Source organism: Glossina fuscipes, unplaced genomic scaffold (assembly GCF_014805625.2).
Source record: "Glossina fuscipes isolate IAEA_lab_2018 unplaced genomic scaffold, Yale_Gfus_2 222, whole genome shotgun sequence".
Lineage (NCBI taxonomy): Eukaryota > Metazoa > Arthropoda > Insecta > Diptera > Glossinidae > Glossina > Glossina fuscipes.
In genome coordinates, this window is record NW_023998565.1 from 2,260,570 (window position 1) to 2,281,761 (window position 21,192).

At 33.2% G+C, this 21,192-nt stretch overlaps 2 protein-coding genes across 5 annotated transcripts; one reads left to right on the plus strand and one right to left on the minus strand.

Moving 5' to 3' along the window:
* Positions 1–7,252: 7,252 nt before the first annotated feature.
* On the minus strand, positions 7,253–16,529 carry LOC119642321 (ATP-binding cassette sub-family A member 2). 2 transcript variants are annotated; one of them, XM_038041439.1, is made up of 21 exons: positions 16,312–16,529; positions 15,943–16,240; positions 15,398–15,642; positions 15,111–15,333; positions 14,907–15,050; positions 14,667–14,845; positions 14,390–14,606; positions 14,164–14,309; positions 13,941–14,095; positions 13,419–13,731; positions 13,214–13,365; positions 12,532–12,712; positions 12,220–12,466; positions 11,418–11,640; positions 11,308–11,366; positions 10,921–11,253; positions 10,613–10,857; positions 9,940–10,105; positions 8,519–8,976; positions 7,795–7,925; positions 7,253–7,734 (listed from the first exon to the last, which is right to left on the minus strand). In XM_038041439.1, exons 1-21 carry the CDS (start codon positions 16,495–16,497, stop codon positions 7,272–7,274), a joined length of 4,764 nt encoding a protein of 1,587 aa, XP_037897367.1. In that variant the 5' UTR covers positions 16,498–16,529; the 3' UTR covers positions 7,253–7,271. The 2 variants fall into 2 exon arrangements, with proteins under 2 accessions (XP_037897367.1, XP_037897366.1); XM_038041438.1 differs by having other exon boundaries at positions 14,390–14,612.
* Positions 16,530–16,803: 274 nt separating this feature from the next.
* On the plus strand, positions 16,804–18,873 carry LOC119642322 (mitogen-activated protein kinase p38b). Of its 3 annotated transcripts, none has more exons than XM_038041443.1 (3): positions 16,804–16,974; positions 17,420–17,496; positions 17,620–18,873. In XM_038041443.1, exons 2-3 carry the CDS (start codon positions 17,436–17,438, stop codon positions 18,612–18,614), a joined length of 1,056 nt encoding a protein of 351 aa, XP_037897371.1. In that variant the 5' UTR covers positions 16,804–16,974; positions 17,420–17,435; the 3' UTR covers positions 18,615–18,873. The 3 variants fall into 3 exon arrangements, with proteins under 3 accessions (XP_037897371.1, XP_037897369.1, XP_037897368.1); XM_038041441.1 differs by having other exon boundaries at positions 17,420–17,506; positions 17,620–18,872; XM_038041440.1 differs by lacking the exon at positions 16,804–16,974 and having other exon boundaries at positions 17,009–17,506; positions 17,620–18,871.
* Positions 18,874–21,192: the final 2,319 nt, after the last annotated feature.

Sequence of the window (21,192 nt, forward strand, 5' to 3'; positions counted from 1 at the left end):
AGCCATCTACCGAAAAAATAATGGATTTCTTTTTCCCCAAACTAATATTTATCTTGTCTACCTGAAGTCATTTTTGTGGCCAGGAGAATGTTTACAATAGATATTACACAGACGATTTGAATTTTACTTATTGTATACTCTACGAAATAAAGAAGATGCAATTCCGGATGGTGTTCTAATAGTCAAATTAAATTTATAAATCCCCTTCTAGAGATAGTGCAAAAATCGGATGATCGAAAATATTTCGAAATTTTAACAAGAAGTTGTTGAAGGTGTTTTGTTCTTTATTATGTTAAAATACGTTTTACATAGTGAATTATTTTTTATAACTGCCCAACAGCGACCTGTGAAAATCAAATTGATAAGAAAATTCAGCTACGTAGGATGTGATAGATCTAGAATTGCTAAAGGTGGTGAACTATACTTTGTATGTCTCCAAAAAACGTTAAGTATTGTCAATGTCATTTTAGTTTAGTGCATCGCAGCTGAAATCTCGAATGTGAGACTACCAGTAACAATCTTTTACAAATGATATGCCATTTAAATGGCCATACGTTATTTCTAATATTTTTCAAACGAATAATACATTTTTATAATATCAGTAATGGCTATCATTTCGATACCGTTCTGTTACTTTCCATATTTACGGGTGTATTTTGTTTGGACCGTTTCTATCTGGGCTATTATGGCGCAGGTTTGTTAAAAGTCAGCACATTGGGCGGTTTCTTTATTGGCCAATTAGTCGATATTATTTTGATTGCCTTCCAAATTGTACGACCCGCAGATGGGTCCTATTACATTATACCATATTATGGATCTGCTGTTGAAATCATACGAAGCGTTAAGAAACTTGTCGTATTCCTGAAGATGACTTTTAGTTTGATCGCTATATTAATATGTAACAACTTGACTTTGTTTTTAGATAATATGGAAGAATTTCTACCAAAAAGAACAAACTTCGTCCTGTTGTTTGAATTACTCACAGTTGTTTATTTGAATTGTTCTACTTTGTTGCCCGGTCAAATTGGTGTTAAGCGTACATAGTGTCTTTGATTTACTCCTTTTTAACTTGTGAGATATTTAGGGACGCTGACGACTACTTGCGGTAATTAAAATAGTTTATAAACAGTGAAATGAACGAAAATCAACTGCGAAAAGTTCTCTCTTAACACGTCTGGGAAATAGCTTTCAATATTAATTTGAGGGATGCGTAAAGAACTAACTTGCAGTGACATCACATCAACGGTCAGGATCGGGACAGTGTCGAACGCATCTTAAAATTCTACCAAATGCTAGTGCACATAGCTAAAGTGTTCCATCGGAGTCAAATAACGGCAGACAATTGGGAACAACTCTAAGAGGAACTGCAAGACGCCAAAGAATATCTGGAGAGTGCATTAGACGCGGACCTTAATGATCATCAACAATCTCATCATCATAATGAACGACCTGATGGCGGCTTACGCTGACATCCAGATAGCCTCATACAGGGTAAGCCAGGATCTCCTGGAACGTTTCTTTATTAAGATGGCGGTCAACAAGGGAAAACATACCAGATCATCAGAGCATATTTTGAAATTATTGAGCAGTTTATAGAGGCAACAAATATCGACACACGCGAATGGATTCCCGGCGCAACCTGATTGCGGGCTAATCGAAAAACTGAACTACGAAATAGAAGAAGAGCCCGAAGAAGAGCTTCGGCCATTCGCGCTCGGTGGATAAGTATTCACAAACCTGACAACAGGTCAGCTCGAGAAAAAAGCTTATGGCTACCTGCGTCTAGTCACGGGATACGGGATCGGGCGATCAATTGCCACCGTTGCCTAAAAGATTTCATGGAAGGCAAAGACAACTTTTGCGAGGTAATCGACGGAAAACAAGTGGCATAAGATGAAAAGAACAACTTACTCATCAGGTCTAAATGTTTGGACCCAGCGCTTCCAGAATCCTTTGTCCACGAGGCGTTTGACAAAGGGTACGACGTGTTCCACGCAGCGATGGAGACACAAATGACCGCGCGCGACATAGGCAAGCGCCTACAAACCACAATCGTGGCACAGCTTGCTTTTTCGGAGATGGAGGATCTTGCCCCAATGGAACTATCCACTGAATTGATTTGCTGGGATACATAATACAATTATTGTTAAAGGAAAAAAATAAGAGGGAGCCGAAAAACGAAAACGTTTCGTCATTCTAAGCAAATAAAAGGACAAATAAATAAATTATTATATATTTATTATATATTTATATAATAAATAAATTATTATACCCTTACATTTATATATTACTTACATTACATTACATTAGATAAAAAAAGAAGTCCAAGAAAGAAGTTCATGCTCATTGCCTCAGCTACACGAAGATTTGCTGTATGTCATGGGTAAGTTTGTGCTTATCTTTACTTATTATTATTTCTAATCAAAAACAAGCATACGCCTCCACGCATCGCTTCAGCAGAATGCGACACTTCCATAGGTTAACGATAAGTTTGTGGCCATCTTTGTGTATACAATTTATTAATTACAAAATTTTCTTTTGCAGATATCAACAAACCGGCCTCAGCAACGTTCCCAACTTATTTAGATTAGATTTAATTACTTAAACGGGGCTGGTATTTATTTTTTATTATTATTGTATATATTTTAATTACCTCATTGTATTGTTATTGTTATATTATTCTATTATTATGAATGTATATATATTTTTACATTTTTACCATTATAATGTATAAATACTATTATAACGGTGTAGGCCTGCAGAAGAGCCAGCCATTTAAAACAATTGGCAACGCGCCTATCACGGTACCTCAAAGGTGGCGTGGAGAACCGTCCCAGGAAGCAGATATAAACTATCATTTATTCGATATTTAACCACCGACGGGCGATCATTAATGTGTATGTTTTTACAAAAAACAATACTTTCACTGAACACTTACGTTTTGCTTTGCTCACATATATACATTACATTTACTCCATTTAAACCCCATATTTCAGGAAAACAAAAAAAGAAGTCAATCAAATCATAGAATCATTAAACCGTTGAAACCAAACCTGACAGTTGGGATATGACTATAAACTTCTGAACATGTCTAATAGATTTCTTCAAATCAAACGACAAAAGTTCTGAACGTAGAACGCCTTGGTCAACAATCGTAGTTACATAAATAAAATTTCGCGAAGATAAAACTTTTACGTGTTACTGAAATCAGCTAATCCCGGATATATTTTTAAATAATTATACATAGTTTGATCGAAAAGCAACCAGACATCTTAAAGTGCACAAAATCCTAATCTTATATGTCGAATCGAGCTCTTGCAATATTGTAAGTAGTATGAATGAAAATTTTCATAGTCAGTTCCATCGATTTTATTTGCTTAATGACTGAGCGAGACAAAGTCTAAACGACTTTTTTGAGGAATTATTAGATAGTTTTTTTACGTGGCAAACGTAACCACGTATATTCCAGAATGAGCCCGTTTCTGTTTAAACTTTCTGTGCATGACTTTTCCGGCTCGGAACCGATTGTAAATTTTTTCCCTATGCAAGTAATATTTACCGGTTTTATAGCTGCAAACGAATTTGCATTCGCATATTCGCAGTCGGGATTAAAACGCTGACAATCTCTTCCAAAACATGTCTTACGCGACAAACTTTATACTATCTAGCCTTCTATTTGTCTGCTTAAGGTCAATATCCTATTTCATGTCACCATTGCATTATTTCCAGCGACTCAGCTTAGACCTTGGACAAACCTAAACTTATCCCGCCAAACGATTAGTGACCACTCCCCCCACGCTCAGCTTTTTTCGAAAATTTTCTTTTATGACTATCTGAAATCTATATTTACTAATATGTCGCTACAAAGCCTTTCGATGATCATTGCCCCACTTCTTAATAGAACAACTACAGCTATCTACATAGAATAGCAAATCTGTTTAAATGAACGTTTATTTATTGTCCGCTCAGCTCGGCAACTTGAGTTTAAAAGAAAATTGATCTTATTCTTAAACATGTAAATTTTCCCCAATCCTGGGAGATGGCGTTTATTGCTACATTGCTCATAGAGTCAGATGATTATTAGAATGATCTTTCCGTTCTCGCTTCGCAAATGAGTTGCACCTAAAGTAGCTAAACATAAACATAAAACCTAAAAAGTTTTGATGCTTCAATGAAATACTTTCCATACAATAGGTCGATTAAACCTCTGTCATAACATGGAATCTCATTCACTGTATACCATATACTCTCAGTGTAAGCAAAAAGCAGGACAAATTTGGTCATGTACCATTTGTCAGTCGGTCTTTTTCGCCTAAGTTATAGTGATAAAAGTGATATTATGTTCATAACTGTGATCATCGATCGATTAAGTTTAAAAACTTCCTCAATCAATTGATTAAACAATTAAGAATATTATAGTCGGACGACATATATGACATACTCTATACCACTTCACCTAGTTCGCTCATTTTGGTAATAATGCACCAAGATATACACATTATTTTCATGAAAAGCCATAATTTTCATGTAAGTCCGCATATTGGAAGCTTCGATTTTCTCTCCATATAAGAGTTTGCTTTTCGTAATAGCGCTTATATAAGTGGGGATCCAAAACAAATACACCTATGTGATTCTAATTCCCTACTGTTAATTTTTTTGCCAAAACGCTGCTATGAATTATTAAGATATCATCAGTTAAATTATATGGGGAAAGGAATAGACTCATGTGGTTCAAATCAAGGCCACTTAATTCTTTTATTCAATTACTAGCAAATTTTCATCAAAAATTAGCAATTAGGCTTTTTTAGCGTAAGGATTTACCTTTTCTTGTATCCAAAAAGTAGACCTACATGGTGCAAACTCGGTAGATTTCTTTATCAATTTACTATTATGAGCCAAACATTGGAATTTCGACATTGTTACAATATAAAACTTTAGTTTCCGCAGGAACGGTTATATGAGAGGAGTCTCAAAAAAATTGCCACAGGTAGTCCAAAGTTTTCACAACAATTTAGAATGCCGAAACACTACTAGTTAGCCACTTTTTTGAAAATTGGGGGGTGGTCCAAAAAGAGGGACCGACAGACGGGCGGACGGACAGACATACTTAGATCAACTTAGAAAATGATTTTGAATTGATCAGCATAATAAAAGATGGGTGTATCTTAAGCACCTCTGGGTTTTGCATATATCCCCACTACAACAAGTGGTTTAGGATATAATAAGACTGAATGTTATTATGTCATATTTTTGTCGTATTGCACTTACATTGATTGTTTCCTGCCGTAGCGTTCTTCATTGATTTCGATGTCTCTTAGTGACAACATCGTACTGTAAGCATTGGTAATTCTTACCTGAAAAGTGTTCTTTGAAACAGTCACAATCAACTTAAAGCTGGTCATCCAAATTGCCGAAGTGAAAGACTTTCTTCAAACTCTGCTAAATTTAATAAAAGTGAAACTATTTTAAGGGATAATGTGTTTGATATATTCGCGTTTTCAGAAACGTGGCTTGATAGGAATATTTCGCGTATTTTGTAAGAGCAATTGTTCTTCTAGAGATGATGGTGTGAGTGTGTTGTATTTAGGAAGCTTAGATTTTTCTAATTTCACTTAACGAGTTGATACAACTTTTTCACTAGATAATTTTCCTTGTGCTCGTTTATTCACTTTCTTCCCTTCTCACATATTCCAATTGAATTTTTTTTATTTAGATGGAGGTTATTTATTTCGTTTATGACATATTTTAAACATTCTCATACATAACGTGCGGAAATAAGATAGAACTCTTTCCAAACGTTCGCAACGCCCAGAAGGAAGCATCAGTATTCTTGACCAGCATCAAATTTTAAGTCGATTTAAGCACGACCGTCGGTGTAATGTAGGTTTTAAACATTCTCTTGGCCGCAAAAATGGAGCTTAACTTCAAATTTAGCAGAAACATTGAAATTTCTTGCACGCAGGTTGGTATTGAAAATGGTCCAAATCGGTGGAAGGAGACGCCCACCGTACCATGTAAACTGAGAACATCTCTGCTTTCCAAAAGTAATAAATGATAAACTATGGACGAGGCTGTAATACCTGTACGAAAATAGAAAAGATTGACCACGCCTGCTTAATATTATAATCCATCAAATTTTTTTTTTTCAATACCTTTATAACGTGGAGAAACAAGCTTCAAAACCCTCCTAAAGTTTATAAATTGTTGGCCAGTTTCAAACTTGGAATGAACCTAAACATGTCCGTCTATTCGCCTGTCCATCTGTCTGCCTGTATATCTGTGTAGTGTTTGTGATAAACATTCACCCATTAACGGGAATGAAGATATCCCCTGCAAATTTGCAAAAGAATATGGAAATCATTTAAACTTTTCCAAGGACACGCTTACAACGCCCAGTCGACAAAAATTTTTATTTATCTTTTTTTATTTGAAAATAGAAAAAGTCAAGCGCCCCCGGTCCATACTATAAACCGTGAAGATTTAGTTCTTTGCATCTTTCTCTTTTTTATCTCTATTATTAAATTTTATAATTAAATTAAAATGCAAAATCTTCTGTCATATTTGCCGTTGTTTACCTTCGCATGAAGAATGTGGAAACGTAAACAAAAAATTAAGTTAATGCTTAATTATTGCAGTCACAAATGGAAAACTAATTTTTATTCATAATAGAAGAATGTGGATAAATCGATACAACTACGACTAGCTAACATGTAACCGCTACATATAAAGTGCAACACTTTTCACTTAAGAGAGGTATTATTAGTTTACTGAAAACTTATCGGAACGTACCTAGAAAATAACTTTACATGTATGCACCATTAACCTTACCGAGAGCTATATTCATATTAATGAGTAAAGGGCATTGCGCTTTGGGGTATATCAGAAGATTGGCTTGAATTGTTCAAATTTCAACTTGTGAAGAAAAAATTACTATTGGTTTTTATGAATTTATTCTATTAAAATTGGAAACTACATTTTTTAGATATGTCTTGGATTTAAATTTAAAAAAAATATATGATTTGACGAGTTTTTTAAATGGAAAATAATTGATTTAATATAAGTTATTTATTATCAAAATTATTTCCCTTAAAAATATTGAAATAAAGTGTATTTATGTGGAATATTTATGTGGATTTTTAGAATGAAATTTTTACAATAAGCAATCATTAAATTTTTTAATCAATTGCGAAATTGCAGATTAAGAACACATTATGAGTTTCACTACAGCTTAAAAATGTAAAAGTCGTTTTTATTATTGTACATTAATTTCCTTAGACGTCTTCAATTTGCGATGTCGTCATAGTTTCATTAGTCCTATGATTATAATCATCATTTACAAATGTCTTCCGATGACTCCTTGTACCGCATGTTAAGAATATATCTTCCAGTGTTGACTCATTAACTGAATATTCTTCAATTAAATGTGAAGATGCTCTAAAAAACTGTTCGGACTTGAGAAAAACTTGAGACCAAATAATTGAATTGTTGACCTTAACGAAATAGGTTAAGATGCCGGCATGATTTTCACGTAAATTACATTTGGAAAATTGTGAACGTAATTCTCGAGTTATGAATTGAATGTCTTCGTCCGAGACATCAGTAGATACTAACTTGAAGCTAATAGTAAATCCAGCAGCATGTAATTGCTTCAATTCAGGAACGTAACCAAGACATTTGAGTCGACCATCAGCCATAATAGCTAAACGATTACACAAGTGTTCACATTCATCCATACTAAAAATAAGAATATACTAAATTAAAGAAAGACAGCAGAATTTATCATGTCGCATCTACCTATGCGAAGTAAGTACAATAGTTCTATCACGTTTCTGAAAATCCTGCATAGATTTCCACAGGAAACGTCTAGATGCTGGATCTACGCCGGTAGTAGGTTCATCTAAAAGCACTAAGGAAGGACTCCCAATCTAAAATTTCATTAAAATTCTATTAATGCAACTATTCGCGATTGTATACGTAATTATTAGATACGAATCAGTAGTGGGACGCCGAGATTTGTGAAAAGGATAAAGATTTGCTCTGTGACTTTTTGACTCTTGACTATTCTACTTTTGGGCGGTGATTACTATCATACCGTTTATAACCTAACGTAATCGTGGTAGGGGGTGTATGTAACACCCCTCAGAAGGGCTTAAGACTCACTTTTCTTTATACTTATCTTTTCAAAAACATTTTCATTTCACATGTGTTCAATCTTCAAGTCACAGTTTTTGAAAGAAAGAGGAAGTTTTGAAAGTGAAACTATAAGAAAAGAAATGTAGTCTTCTCATATGACTATCGACCAATCACAACGCTAAAATATACTCTTCCTTATTATATAAGAAATAATTATAACTTTCCCTTTCATTTGTTTGCAAAAAAAGGGAGGAACGCTTCATTCTGGGATATGTCTTTGAAAGATTGACAATTGAAGCTCTGTCAGGTATGCTCTATATGTCGAATTTATCCTAAATGTGCCAAAGTTTTTGCACAATTTCTTTTTATTAATGTCAGTTCTTACCATTGCAGCTGCTGTTTGCAGCTTACGTTTAGTGCCACCGGAATAGTACTTCACTTGTATATCTTTATAATTTAATAAATCCAATTTTTCAAGCCAGTAGATTGCTGCGTGATGTACGTGCGGCGCATTAATGCCACGTAAAAAAGCCATATATTTCAGAGTTTGATAACCAGTCATAAAATTATTTAAACAATCATTTTGCGGGCAGTAACCGAAACGATGTCTGTATTCAGTTTCCTGTGATATGTCGACGCCATCAATTTTAACGATACCCGCTGAAAGTATGCGATTCGCGGCTATCATTTCAAATGTCGTTGTTTTACCGGCACCGTTAACTCCCAAAAGACCAAAGCATTCCTTTTTTCGCACAACGAAATTTAATCCGCATACTGCTGGTAATTCGTTGTAGTATTTGTAGAGATTTTGTACAAAAAGCGGATACTCATGTTCGCTATTATCTAGAAAAGAAGTAAAATCATGTTTATTAAAATGGTGTTTCATAATCGCCTGCTTTTCCGAATATGAATTTTCAAAATCAGTCTGAACTTTAAAAAATTGAAAAAGGAAATTGTTCAAATAATGACACATAAAACACCAAATTTTAGCGCTCAAATATTCTTCACTTTGAAGGCCCGCAAACCAATTGCTTTTTGAATTAAGTCTTTTACACTTATAAGAAACATAACGAAGGAAGCGGAAAAAAGAACGTCTACTAAATTACCGCTAATCAAACTAATTGAAAATTAGTCTTTAAAAAATTAACAAGCAAGATAATTATATTCGTCTTTGTCGAGTCTCTTATATCCACCACCCCTATCTTAAAAAGGTAAAAATTAAAAAAAGTGAAGAGTAAGGGGAAAGTATTTTTCATCGTTATAGTTCCAATTTATGAGAAATAAGTAAAAACCCGCCTTTTTTGCTTTTGAAAACAGATATGTGTTCTTTTTATGTAGCGTTGTACCTCTGCGAACTGGGTTAAATTTCTGTTCCACCTTATCTGAAATAACAGCTAACGTTTTCCCCAAATTTGGAATCGAGATCACGGACCAAAAAGGCGAACGAACAATCGTGCCTAGATCGATTTAGAGTGCTAATATACACTATAGGGATTCTTCTAGATGTTGCATGCGTTTTTATAAAATGCACTACTTTCGGTAGTAGGAAAAAAATTGTATAAGTCTTCCTTATCTTCCGCACTCAGATCTCGTCTTCAAAACCAAAATGTAAAATGGAAAGATCGATGAGGTAACTAAGGAGCTATGGAACACTAGGTGTCAAAAACTATGTATCTAAAACGTTGCTTTAAATTTTTTTAATAAATGTAGTTATGAAGGTATTTTCAGAAAATTACTAAAATACATTTTTTTTGTTGCTGGAATAAAGCCACCGCTAAATAATTAACCATATTAAGTCCATCCTACCTTTAAGGATCTGATCAACAACCGACTTTTCCTCTTGTACCAATCTGTCTTCTTCGTGATTAGGCGTAGGAAACTGATCAAATTTTTTTGCACCTTTTGAACATTTTAGTAGGTTTTCAATTGCATAACGGCGTTTCTTATTTTCCACCACAAGTACAAAGAACGACTGTCGGAAACGATATAAAAAGCAAATAACAGATTATTTATCTCTTCCAATAAGGGTTTCTGTACCTACCACCACAGGCTGATTTTTTAAAAATCCGTATGTCAATACATCCAGGAAGTATGTGCTTAATAAGCGGGCATAATTATTTCGCCCGTTAGAATACCGTTAGATACATAAAAAAATCTCAAATTTTTGAAATAATGTACAGTGAAAATTTACACTTGAAAAATTCTTGCATGACAATGATTAAATCGACTTTCTCAGCATTCAAGTTGGTATCTGTGAAAAAGATCATATTTTTTTCCAAATAGTGTGAATATTTTATTCGTGAAACATAACACATTATCCTCTTGCATTTGCTAACAAATTTTTATTAGGCACTATCAGATTCTCAATAGACAGATCATCATGCATCATTGGATATAAACTATCCGGATCTTTTTTGTTACCTCTGGTGATAGATAAGGGAAACCCGATAAAGAATGAAAAAACATAAAAGAATCTTACCATCAAGAAGGAAAAAACTATTAAGGCGTAACAGTAGAAGTTGCCCAATTTTAACACGTGTTTAGTATTCAATTCATGTCGTAAGTTTTGAGGCACAGTTTCCTCATGGTTATTAACAAATCGTTCATTAATAATACGAAGTTGATGAGCCAGATTAAAGTCGGGCATAAACCGCAGTAATAAAATAAAATTAGAATATTTTATCATATCGCCGATGGAAATTGATAACACAATTGTTGGAATGACTGAAAACGCAAGAGAAAAAATTAAAAAAAGAGAGCACTTGCAGAAAAGATATCTCGACTTACATGAAACAAAAAATAGGGCCGACATGCATGACGACAGCGTTGACAATGCAGTGAATAAATTTGCAAACATGTAGACCAATGGCAAATAACTTAAACCATAGAAGAATAAAGCGGATATTATGTTAATTAAATCTGATATTTCGTATAGTTCATGAGGCATTATTAGAGCTTGGTAGACAAAGAGTAAAAAGCAGATGCCAAGATACAGAAGCAAATCGATGATCAAGACGTCAAACCAATACATTGCAATAGATGTTGGCTGCAACTGTTTGAATCCATTACGGTTTTCCATGAAGGGCAACATAGCGAAATAAAACATTAACATAAACATGCCTAAGATCAAATATAATAGATTAAATACTTTAAAAACTGCTTATATTGACGAACCTGCTGGCACAAAGAGAGCGTAGTAAGATAATTGCAAAGAAGCGGCTGAAGAATCATGTCTGGAATAAAAAACAATGTAATATAATAAGGCTTTCTAACTGTAACATTACATAGCTACTGGGGCATAGATTGTTTTAAGAGTTGTTTGATTTACGTCCTTTGTCCACATATTGATAACATTATCTACCATATTAAGTAATATTGCCGAACTATGGATCATATTTTCCGAAAATAAAATGGTTATTGTAGGTGACTTCCCGCCATCTATTTTGACGCAACCTATGACTTCTCGTTGAAAAGTGAAAAAGTCCTTTTTCATCATCTCAATCAATTCTAAAATTTAGAAAATTAAATAATATAAGTAAATATTAATATGCAACTATGTCATTCAATAAGTTTCACTGTCATGAGCTGTGTATTTAACTATCAATCAATCATAAGACTTATTTGTTTCTATTTGTTTGCAAAAACTTCCTTCAGATACTTAAGAAGCATTGATTATCGCATTGTTCCCAGAAATTGTGCGCACTTCTTATACAAGCCAGTTCATTTGTGTTCCGATTTGATATTAATAATTTTAGAAATGCAGCAGAAAAAATATTTATTTATGCTCCGCTTTTATTGAACAACCGACTATATGGAAATTTTTTATTTTGTTATATTAAGCATCTATCTATCTATCATTGTTTGGCTTTATTATTGCCATCCGATCGTTTTTTTTTTTTTTTTTTTTAATTTTAATTCCATCTGGTTATTCAGAAAATTTGATTTTGTTTGAGAATGCATTAACCTGCCTAAGTCTGACCAATGCTTTCCATTCCGCAAATATTAATGTTTTCTTTAAGGCTTTGCGCTATATTATACACACTTATCCTTTTCTTTTCTATTGTTTCATTAATTAGCGTCACTTACCCTCTTCAACATTATTGCTACCATTTAAAACTAAGTTTTTTGCTTGTAGATCGTTAAATACAATTCGTTGATGTAGCAACTGAGAAATCCGTAGTGCACTTTCATGAGGATCTTGTGGGATATTTATATATATAACTCCATCATTGTAATGAGGCAAGGACAAATCCAAGCCTTTGCCAAATGTGGTCACAGTTGACATATGTATTATCAAAATTGCAACTGTTGTCAATAAAAATGGAATAGAAATCTTATGCGAAGAAATTGTGTACGAATTAATATTTAATATATTCAAAGAACAAATGGTGCGATTACCATCAGTGAAGCTAAGCGCCATTCATTTTTCACAAACAAGGTCTTCTTGTAAGCAATAGCTTTCAATTGTTGAAATGAACTGACACTGTTCATAGAATCCAAGCGATGGTAGGGAATGCTCGCGTCAGTATCCGTATGGCAATTGACCGCACCATCGATTTCGTCAACTTTGGAAGTAGAACTAATAAGGAAAAGAAATTTTTATTCACTTTGGATCAAATGGGGAATATACACATTCTAAGATATGAAAATAGTTTTTTTTTTGGAAAATATATGCATATTGATTAATGATAATTTTAAGGTTAATTCAGCTTATTTAGTAATGTATTATTGAACAGATCCCTGTCAACTTCATACGCAACAAACAAGCGGATTAATCAAATATTAGCATAACATGCGCAATAGCTTGCGCCTGTAATATTAAGATAATCTTAGCATTATGCCGTATAAATAAAAAAAAAACAAAAATTTGGAAAATGCCCAACGGAACAGTTCTATCCTATTGACTTCATTGAGCCATTAACACTAGACAATTTTGCAAATGCCATTCTTTTTTCAGCAGAACTCATTCATTTAAACAATTTTAAAAATGAATAAGAAAATTCAATAAATGAATAAGAAATGGCGATCTTTACAACATCGTCCTTTTTAAAATATAGTTCATTATGAATGTTTGATTTACTGTAAGAACACATCCTCTAAAGTTGTATCGGTCATTGAAATTGTATTTATCCCAAGTTCTTGTTGATACTTTTCCAGACGTCTCAATATTTTGCCGTACTTTTCATGATGCTGGTAGGGCAAACTTAGGAGTACAGTGGGCGGAACAATTTCCTTAAAACAAACGAAATTATTTTTAATGAAAAACGGTCATTTAATATGAATACCATAACGTTTGCAGTAGGTATGTCTACACGTATAAACTGTAAGCACTCATCTTTATTGAATTGACTTGGATTTGTACACAGTTTTAAAATATAGCCGCTGCCTACTTTACGCTTCAGTTCTAGCGGAGCTCCTGTTAATAGCACACGCCCGTTGCAGAGTATGTTAATTGTATCGCCCAAAACTTCAGCTTCTTCCATGTGATGTGTGGTAATCATTATAGCTTTAGTTTTACGTAACTCGAGAAGTACATCCCATAACTCGCGTCTGGATTCTATGTCAAGACCGGATGAAGGTTCATCAAGTACGATAACTCTGACGAACAAAAAAGAGCAACGCAAATTTAATTGATATCGCTTCGAAATTTTTGAATGTTATGCTGAAGTTTAAGGAAGACTTTGGCAAAACTTATTTTGCAGTATTTTCTTGGCTTATAAATAAAAGTTGAAAGCAATTCCTCTTTAAGTGCATTCATTATATATTCTGAGATAGATTAGAGCAAAGGATTGACTTAATATACGTACTTTGTATCGCCTGCCATAGCAATGCCCAACGATAAACGTCTTTTCATGCCTCCTGACAGATTTTTACCATAATTATGAGCCTTTTTTGAAAGATTCAGTTGTTGAAGTAATTTATTCGCTAAAATTGCGGCCTCACGATGCGTTAGACCTCTAAGCTGTTGTAAAACAAACCACAAACCGTAAATGTAGTAAATAGTTTATCTTATATTGAATGCAGACTTACCTTTGCAAAAAAAATTAAATGCTGTTTGCAAGTCATGTATGGCATATGTATATTGTGTTGAGGACAATAGCCAATTAGATGGCGATAAGATGACGCATCACGCTCACTGCAAACTGTAATTTTGCCTTTATCCTTCCGTACTAAACCTACAGTAATAAGAAGAAAATACAATTTAGTATTAAATTAATTTAGTATTAAAATGTATTTAAAAGTTTTAGTTTGTTACCCAAGATCATGTTGATTGTAGTAGTTTTTCCCGCGCCATTATGACCCAACAGGACAGTAATTCGTTTATTTTTTATTACCATATTTAGACGATCGGCTATAAGAATTTTACGACCGCATGTTTGAAATTCCTTTTGCAAGTCTTGTATTATAATAGCATCGGAACTACTGTCAGTTGTTGTTGTTATATAGTCGTTAGTATTGATATTTCTCCAAAACTTTGACTATAAATTTTAGGAAGTCAGTTATTAAGTTATTTTTTATATATTTGTAATTACCTTTAAAAAAAAGAAGTATGGTTTTCTAATACCACCTATCCCCGGATACATTGCGGCAAAGTATTGATATAAAAGAGCATATATTATACTCTGCACTATTAATATGATATAAACTTGACAAATACTAAGTCTAGTCTCAGTGATATGAACAAACAAGTCGGCGAAGTTGAATGACGCACCTGAAATTAGGGCAACTTACGATATATGAAAGTATTCTTTAAAGTCATTTGTCAAACTTACATTTATTACCAAAAATTTGAAAGACTTCCCAAGCCTCATAGAAAGCGTTAAAACTAAACAAATACACTACCACTTTGTTTGGTATTTGAAGGAACGTAAACGGCACACAGTGTAAGAAAAAACTGCAAACTTTAGCATGAAAAACTGCAAAATAAGGAAACTACTTAAACTTTTTAAAATAATTATCTAAATTCTTTTAGCTACCTTCATTAAAAAAAACCGATATCAAGTATGAAAATGACATCATGGACAATAGAAATAAAAATACTAGTAAGAAAACATAAACTACTGGAATTACGCCCAAAGAATTGTACAATGTGGCCAGCACCAAAACACAATCAGCATATATCATATATAACATCAAACGTATTATATAAAATGCAAAGCCGTTTAGATATGAAAATGGTGTTGCGATGGCCAAAAACTCCTATTTGACATGTTAACATCGTTATTTAAAAAATATTTTTATTAATGTTTTTCATTGTTACTACCTTTATACCGTCGCGTTTCTCTTCCACTAAAGGCACGATAAAAGTAATGATCATTAGCGCAATTGTGCATATCGGAAAAGCGTAGCCAAATATTAAACCAGTTTCATTGTGAAAATAACCGCCGCGCATGAAAGGCATTGAATCAACTCGTACCTTAACGGTGTTTTGACCGTCGGAGATTTCTTGCGTAAACGCCATGTTGATGGAATGTTGTAATTTAAGAAAATCTTTATAATCACGGGATTCTAAAAAAAAAAATTATATGTGTTAGATGAACAGATCAATGGAATTTACATTTCCTTTATGTGCTTGCCCATGAATGAAATTCTAACCTAAAGGTTGCAACTTTTTCGATTAATTGAATATTAAAGTGTTTATTTGGCTTTTTTAAAATATGAAAAAAGCAATAATTGGAAAAAGATATATGAATTTTTATACATTCTTTACACAAATATATAAACACTGTAATGTGCATTACGCTTATATATTGATATATTTATGTGAAAAATGTAGGGGGAAATGATTCCATAAAAAAAGTTACTTACGGCTATATGACGACCCCAAACTATCTGTAACATATCGTTGCTCGGTCTTCAATTTCATACGATTTGTATAAATTGTATACTCTAAAGGACGCGATGATGTAAAGTTATGAAAATATACGCCCACACAGTACTCCTTACATTCTTCGATGTGCTTTACCATAATTTGAGGATGACTAAACCGTTTGATGTGTTTATCAACACCACACATTTTTGTTATAAATGTGTTAACTTCCGTGGTGTTCGGAGAATAAAAGGTTTGGCTGTGAACTATGCCACTATTGAAAAAACAACCTTCGTGCTATATTTACGAATGATTAAACAAATTTACATAAAACAAAACAGTTAAGTGCATATTTGTTAGTTATTTACCAATGTTTCTGGTCCTTGCGGGCTATAAAAGACGGTCAATGGTTCGAATGGCTGATATGCAAAATATATTATCAAATACTGTGCAAGAATAATGGACAACAACAGAAAACCCGTTGATTTCCAATTGAAACGTAAATCCATAAATTGTTTATAGATGAACAGCCAAAAGATTTTAGTGGATTCCATTGCAGTTTTATTATCAAAAATAATTTTATGTTTTTCCCAGGATTTTCCTAAAACCCTTATTCTTTTTCTAACAAAACTGTTATACTACTGAATATGCTTTAATAGTGTTTTATTGTTTTAGGGGGCAACACAGTATGAGTGTACATCAACTTTTTGCAATGCAATAGTGATATTAGCAATATATGTTTTTTTTTCGTGAACAAAAGAAAAGACAGAAAGTAAGAAAGTGTGAAGAAAAATTTATTTTTTTAATCTTTTTTATACGATGTGGTTTATATTTTTACCAATCTTCTTGTGCAAAAAATGAATAATAGAAAATAAAAGCGGTTTATTTCGAAGTTATTTTTTTATTCTATTAGTGCATTGTACTAGTTTAAAGAGTATTTTTGAAGTTTTGGAACATTGAATGAAAACAATTAATCTTTTTTAATGGTGTCATAAAATTTAACCTGATTATCAAGATCAGCAAGACGATGCGTACATGTTTTTACATTAATTACTTATGTTACTTTTCATATATTAGTTGATTGCATTTAAGCTGACTTCTTTACTTGTTCTTGTCAACATCTTGGTTGTTTTCATTTATATAAATTCTCCCTGTTTGCACTTCTCAAACTCTCTAAAGTAATTCCTAGGCCTGGCAATGAAGCATGCCCACATTGTGTTGTCCCCTTTAACTACTTGAAATGTTTCCATTTTGCGTGAAAATACTAATATAACATTATCCATTTTGTTGGGAATGAATTACGATACTATGGCAACTTTGCTAATGGTATTCATTTTTTAATTGTGTAAAATTTGTTAAAAAAAGCGTTTGATATCATCGTATTACCCTCAATTATCATATGCGCATACAAATATATGTTGCTAACCACAACTTCGATAAGTTATTAGGAAATAATGTCAAAGTTCTATAAACTAGATATTAATCGGACAGAATGGGAAATACCGGATATCTACCAACAATTGCATCAAGTGGGCAGTGGTGCATATGGACAGGTTTGTAAAGGTATGGAAGGGATTTAGCTGCGAAAAAGTAGACAAGACCGCATTATTATTTAAATTTTTTTTTATTATTAATTTTATTCACACGCTTTAAATTAATAACGATTTTCTATTTAGCTATTGTACGTACTTCAAACATGAAAGTGGCTATTAAGAAACTTGCTCGCCCATTTCAGTCGGCTGTACATGCCAAACGCACTTATCGTGAACTTAGACTGCTTAAACATATGGATCATGAAAATATCATTGGTTTATTAGATGTATTTCATTCAGGACAGCCAGTAGATTCATTAGAGAACTTTCACCAAGTTTATTTGGTGACGCATCTAATGGACGCCGATCTTAATAACATTATTAAAACACAAAAATTGTCTGACGATCATGTACAATTTTTAATTTATCAAATATTACGCGGGTTAAAATATATACATAGCGCCGGCATTATTCATAGAGATTTGAAGCCGTCGAATATTGCAGTTAACGAGGATTGTGAATTACGTATATTGGATTTTGGCCTTGCACGCCCAGCAGAAAATGAAATGACGGGATACGTTGCAACCCGTTGGTACAGAGCCCCTGAGATAATGCTTAACTGGATGCATTACAATCAAACAGTGGATATTTGGTCGGTCGGTTGTATTATGGCTGAATTGTTGACCAGCCGCACCTTATTCCCTGGTACTGATCATATACATCAACTTAATTTAATCATGGAAATTCTAGGCACTCCAACTGAGGATTTTATGCATAAAATATCGTCAGAGAGTGCCAGAAACTATATATGTTCTTTGCCGGCAATGCAAAGACGTAATTTCCGCGATGTGTTTAGAGGGGCAAACCCTTTAGCTATTGACTTGCTGGAAAAAATGTTAGAATTAGATGCCGGGAAACGGGTAACAGCCGAACAAGCTTTAGCTCACCCATACATGGAAAAATATCATGATCCCAGTGATGAACAGATTTCACCACTCTATGATCAAAGTTTCGAAGACATGGATTTGCCCGTTGAGAAATGGAAAGAATTGGTCTTCGCAGAAGTTCTAAGTTTTAAATCGCCACCGGCTTTTGCTGAAATTATACAACAAAGTGAGCAAACCGAACAACAAATGTAAAATAAATACAAAAAATAAAAATGTGGAAGACGTAAAACAATACCTGAAAATTAACATGTACTTAACAACACATGGAGTAGATATAAAATTAAGAAAAAAGTTAAAAATTATTTAAACACTAACTATCGTTTATATTAAAAGATGCTATTAACGTAGATTTTGAAATGATCATCCTAACTTGCAACACTTTCTAAAATACAATAATTTGAAGGGGAAAATCTATGTTCAAATCGGAAAAGCAACTTTTAAAGTTCTTTTTACTAAGCTTACCCAATAGATATGAAATATATTCTAAGTAATAGGTGTAAATTATTAATAAGCATATATTAAATAATAAAAACTTATAACAGTCAATTTTTTGACATTCCGTTTCTTGAGTTGTGGTTACCATGAGATTTAAAACAGATATCTTAATTTTTGCCGCCCGTAGCGTAATACGGTATCTATTATTTACTAACATTTGAAAATACACAAGTATAAATCTATTGGTAATACCTTAGAAACGCCATGGTAAACAATTTTTCGGCTTTAAGAATTTAAATGTCGTAGTTTCTTTTTTTTTATTTTGTTAGACTTCAATAATTTATTACCTTCATGATAAAATTGATAAAGGAGATTATTGGTTATCCAGTTTTCCTAAATAATATCAATTTTATTAGTCTAGGCACTAAATCCAAAGCTTAGAGACATCCCAGAATTTATATAACTGGACAAACAAAGACCGATATTGAAATTTCGAAATACCTCTTTTAACATCATTCCTTCAAAATTCGATGAGTTCATATTTTGGTTATCGCTGACTTGCCTTAATTAACTTTTAAGAAATTAAGTATCACTATGATTGCAACGCTTCTTTCGTGTTGCTACTTCGCTGTGTCATGGGTGCTTTTCATGCGTTTTCACATATACGTATACACATTAGCAACTGCTTATTTGAGCGATTGCGTATGGCATATTACGCTTACGCTACAGGACGTTTACGTTTATCCAGTATTTGGCATTTATATTTCTGTACGTGACGCGGTACAAGCATGTGCACGTGTCCGGCATAAATTTTTGTTTTTAAAAATGCATTCATTATTAATCAAGACATGCAAGAATTATTAAATATCCAATTTTATTTACTGTCCTTTCACATCTTTACCTAGCTCCCGGCAAAGTGCTTCTTAGCAACGCTTAATAATCAAAATATATATTATATGCAAAAGGGTAATCACGTATTTGAAAATTAACTCGAATTCGCGACCAAACCGATGGTTGATAAAGGTCGGTTCTTTTTTTTTCACGAATTAAGAAACTATTCACATTCAGATGAACTCTGATACATGCGTGTGGCTGATCATATTACAGAAAAAAAATTATGTTTTGTTTTTTTGTTTTGCATTAGGGTCCACTCTTTCGAAGATCTATCTTACGAAACCTCACTGAAATACATTGGTATAACTAAAGTGAATCTTCAAGTGAGAAGCAGCTAATTGAGAGATCAATTTTATTTCAAAAAAATCGTCAGTTGATTTAGGTTGCATATCAACGACAAATTTAGTGCAGAAAGTTGGAGAGAGAATCTTCGTCTGATATGATAAGGAGTGCATCGTGTTATGCGATCTTTTCCGCAGCCTGTAAATGCTGCTAACATCGATCGCAAAACATAAAAAAACAAAACTAGCACATGGCATGAGTTGGAAAAAGTTTCTGCTGAAATAGCTGCGATCCGATTAATATCCAGCGATTTTTATAACAATGTAAGACGAAGGAAAGCAGAAGACTAAGATGAAGCGAATTTTCTTTACCGTGCGCTTGGAAAACTAAAATTGTAGTTTGAAAGAAAGTAAAAGATTCAAGGGGGCTACACGCCAATTACTCTTCCAATTGTTCTTCTTGGCAACGCTGTTACCACTTGCAAACTGTTACCGGATCAACGACTTATATATATGCATGTGTGTATGCTTGTTGTTATATGCTTTAATTCTACACACTAGAATTAAAAGCAATCAAATAAATTTTTGGTGGAGCGTTACTGTAATAATTATTCTAGAATTTGTTTGTGACAGAGACTAATTTAAGTTATAAAATATACGTGCAATGGCTGCTTTGGGTAACATTTGTCGAGTGCCTGCCTTTGTATCTACCTTTGATTTGTAAACAATTTCATATGTTTTCTTTTGAATTGGCTATTTTGTGTCTATCTTTGTTTAGCATTTATTTGTCGGAATCAGTCTTCATGCTTTCGTTGGGGTGTACACAACCAACTTCAGCGTGTTACTCAATTGAAATAAAGAAATAAAGAAAAGAGTCAAACATACCCTAGAAAGCAAAAAATTGAAAAAATCATGGATATAAATTTAAGTTAACAGCACGTTACTCAATTTAACGTAAACAATTTCATCACCAATGAGTTAAACATAACCTAGAAAGCAAAAAATCAAAAAATTTAGTAAAAAAGCATCATTATTTCATCATCACGTGAAATTATGAATATCAGCAATGGATTTCTATATAGTTACTGGATTATGGATCTAAATTTAAGTTAAAAGGTCCAATCCATATCAAATACAAACAAAGAAAAAAGAAAAAAAAA

What these genes read in the sequence shown, in the direction of transcription:
- LOC119642321 (XM_038041438.1), bottom strand. Translation starts at nt 16,497, where the DNA reads ATGGAATCCACTAAAATCTTTTGGCTGTTCATCTATAAACAATTTATG. An exon ending in CATACTTCTTTTTTTTAAAG is followed by an intron (nt 14,613 to 14,666) that starts GTAATTACAAAT and finishes TAAAATTTATAG; the next exon opens with TCAAAGTTTTGGAGAAATAT. An exon ending in TGTTGATCAGATCCTTAAAG is followed by an intron (nt 8,977 to 9,939) that starts GTAGGATGGACT and finishes CTTCTTTTCTAG; the next exon opens with ATAATAGCGAACATGAGTAT.
- LOC119642322 (XM_038041440.1), top strand. Translation starts at nt 17,398, where the DNA reads ATGTCAAAGTTCTATAAACTAGATATTAATCGGACAGAATGGGAAATA. An exon ending in ATATGGACAGGTTTGTAAAG is followed by an intron (nt 17,507 to 17,619) that starts GTATGGAAGGGA and finishes TTTTCTATTTAG; the next exon opens with CTATTGTACGTACTTCAAAC.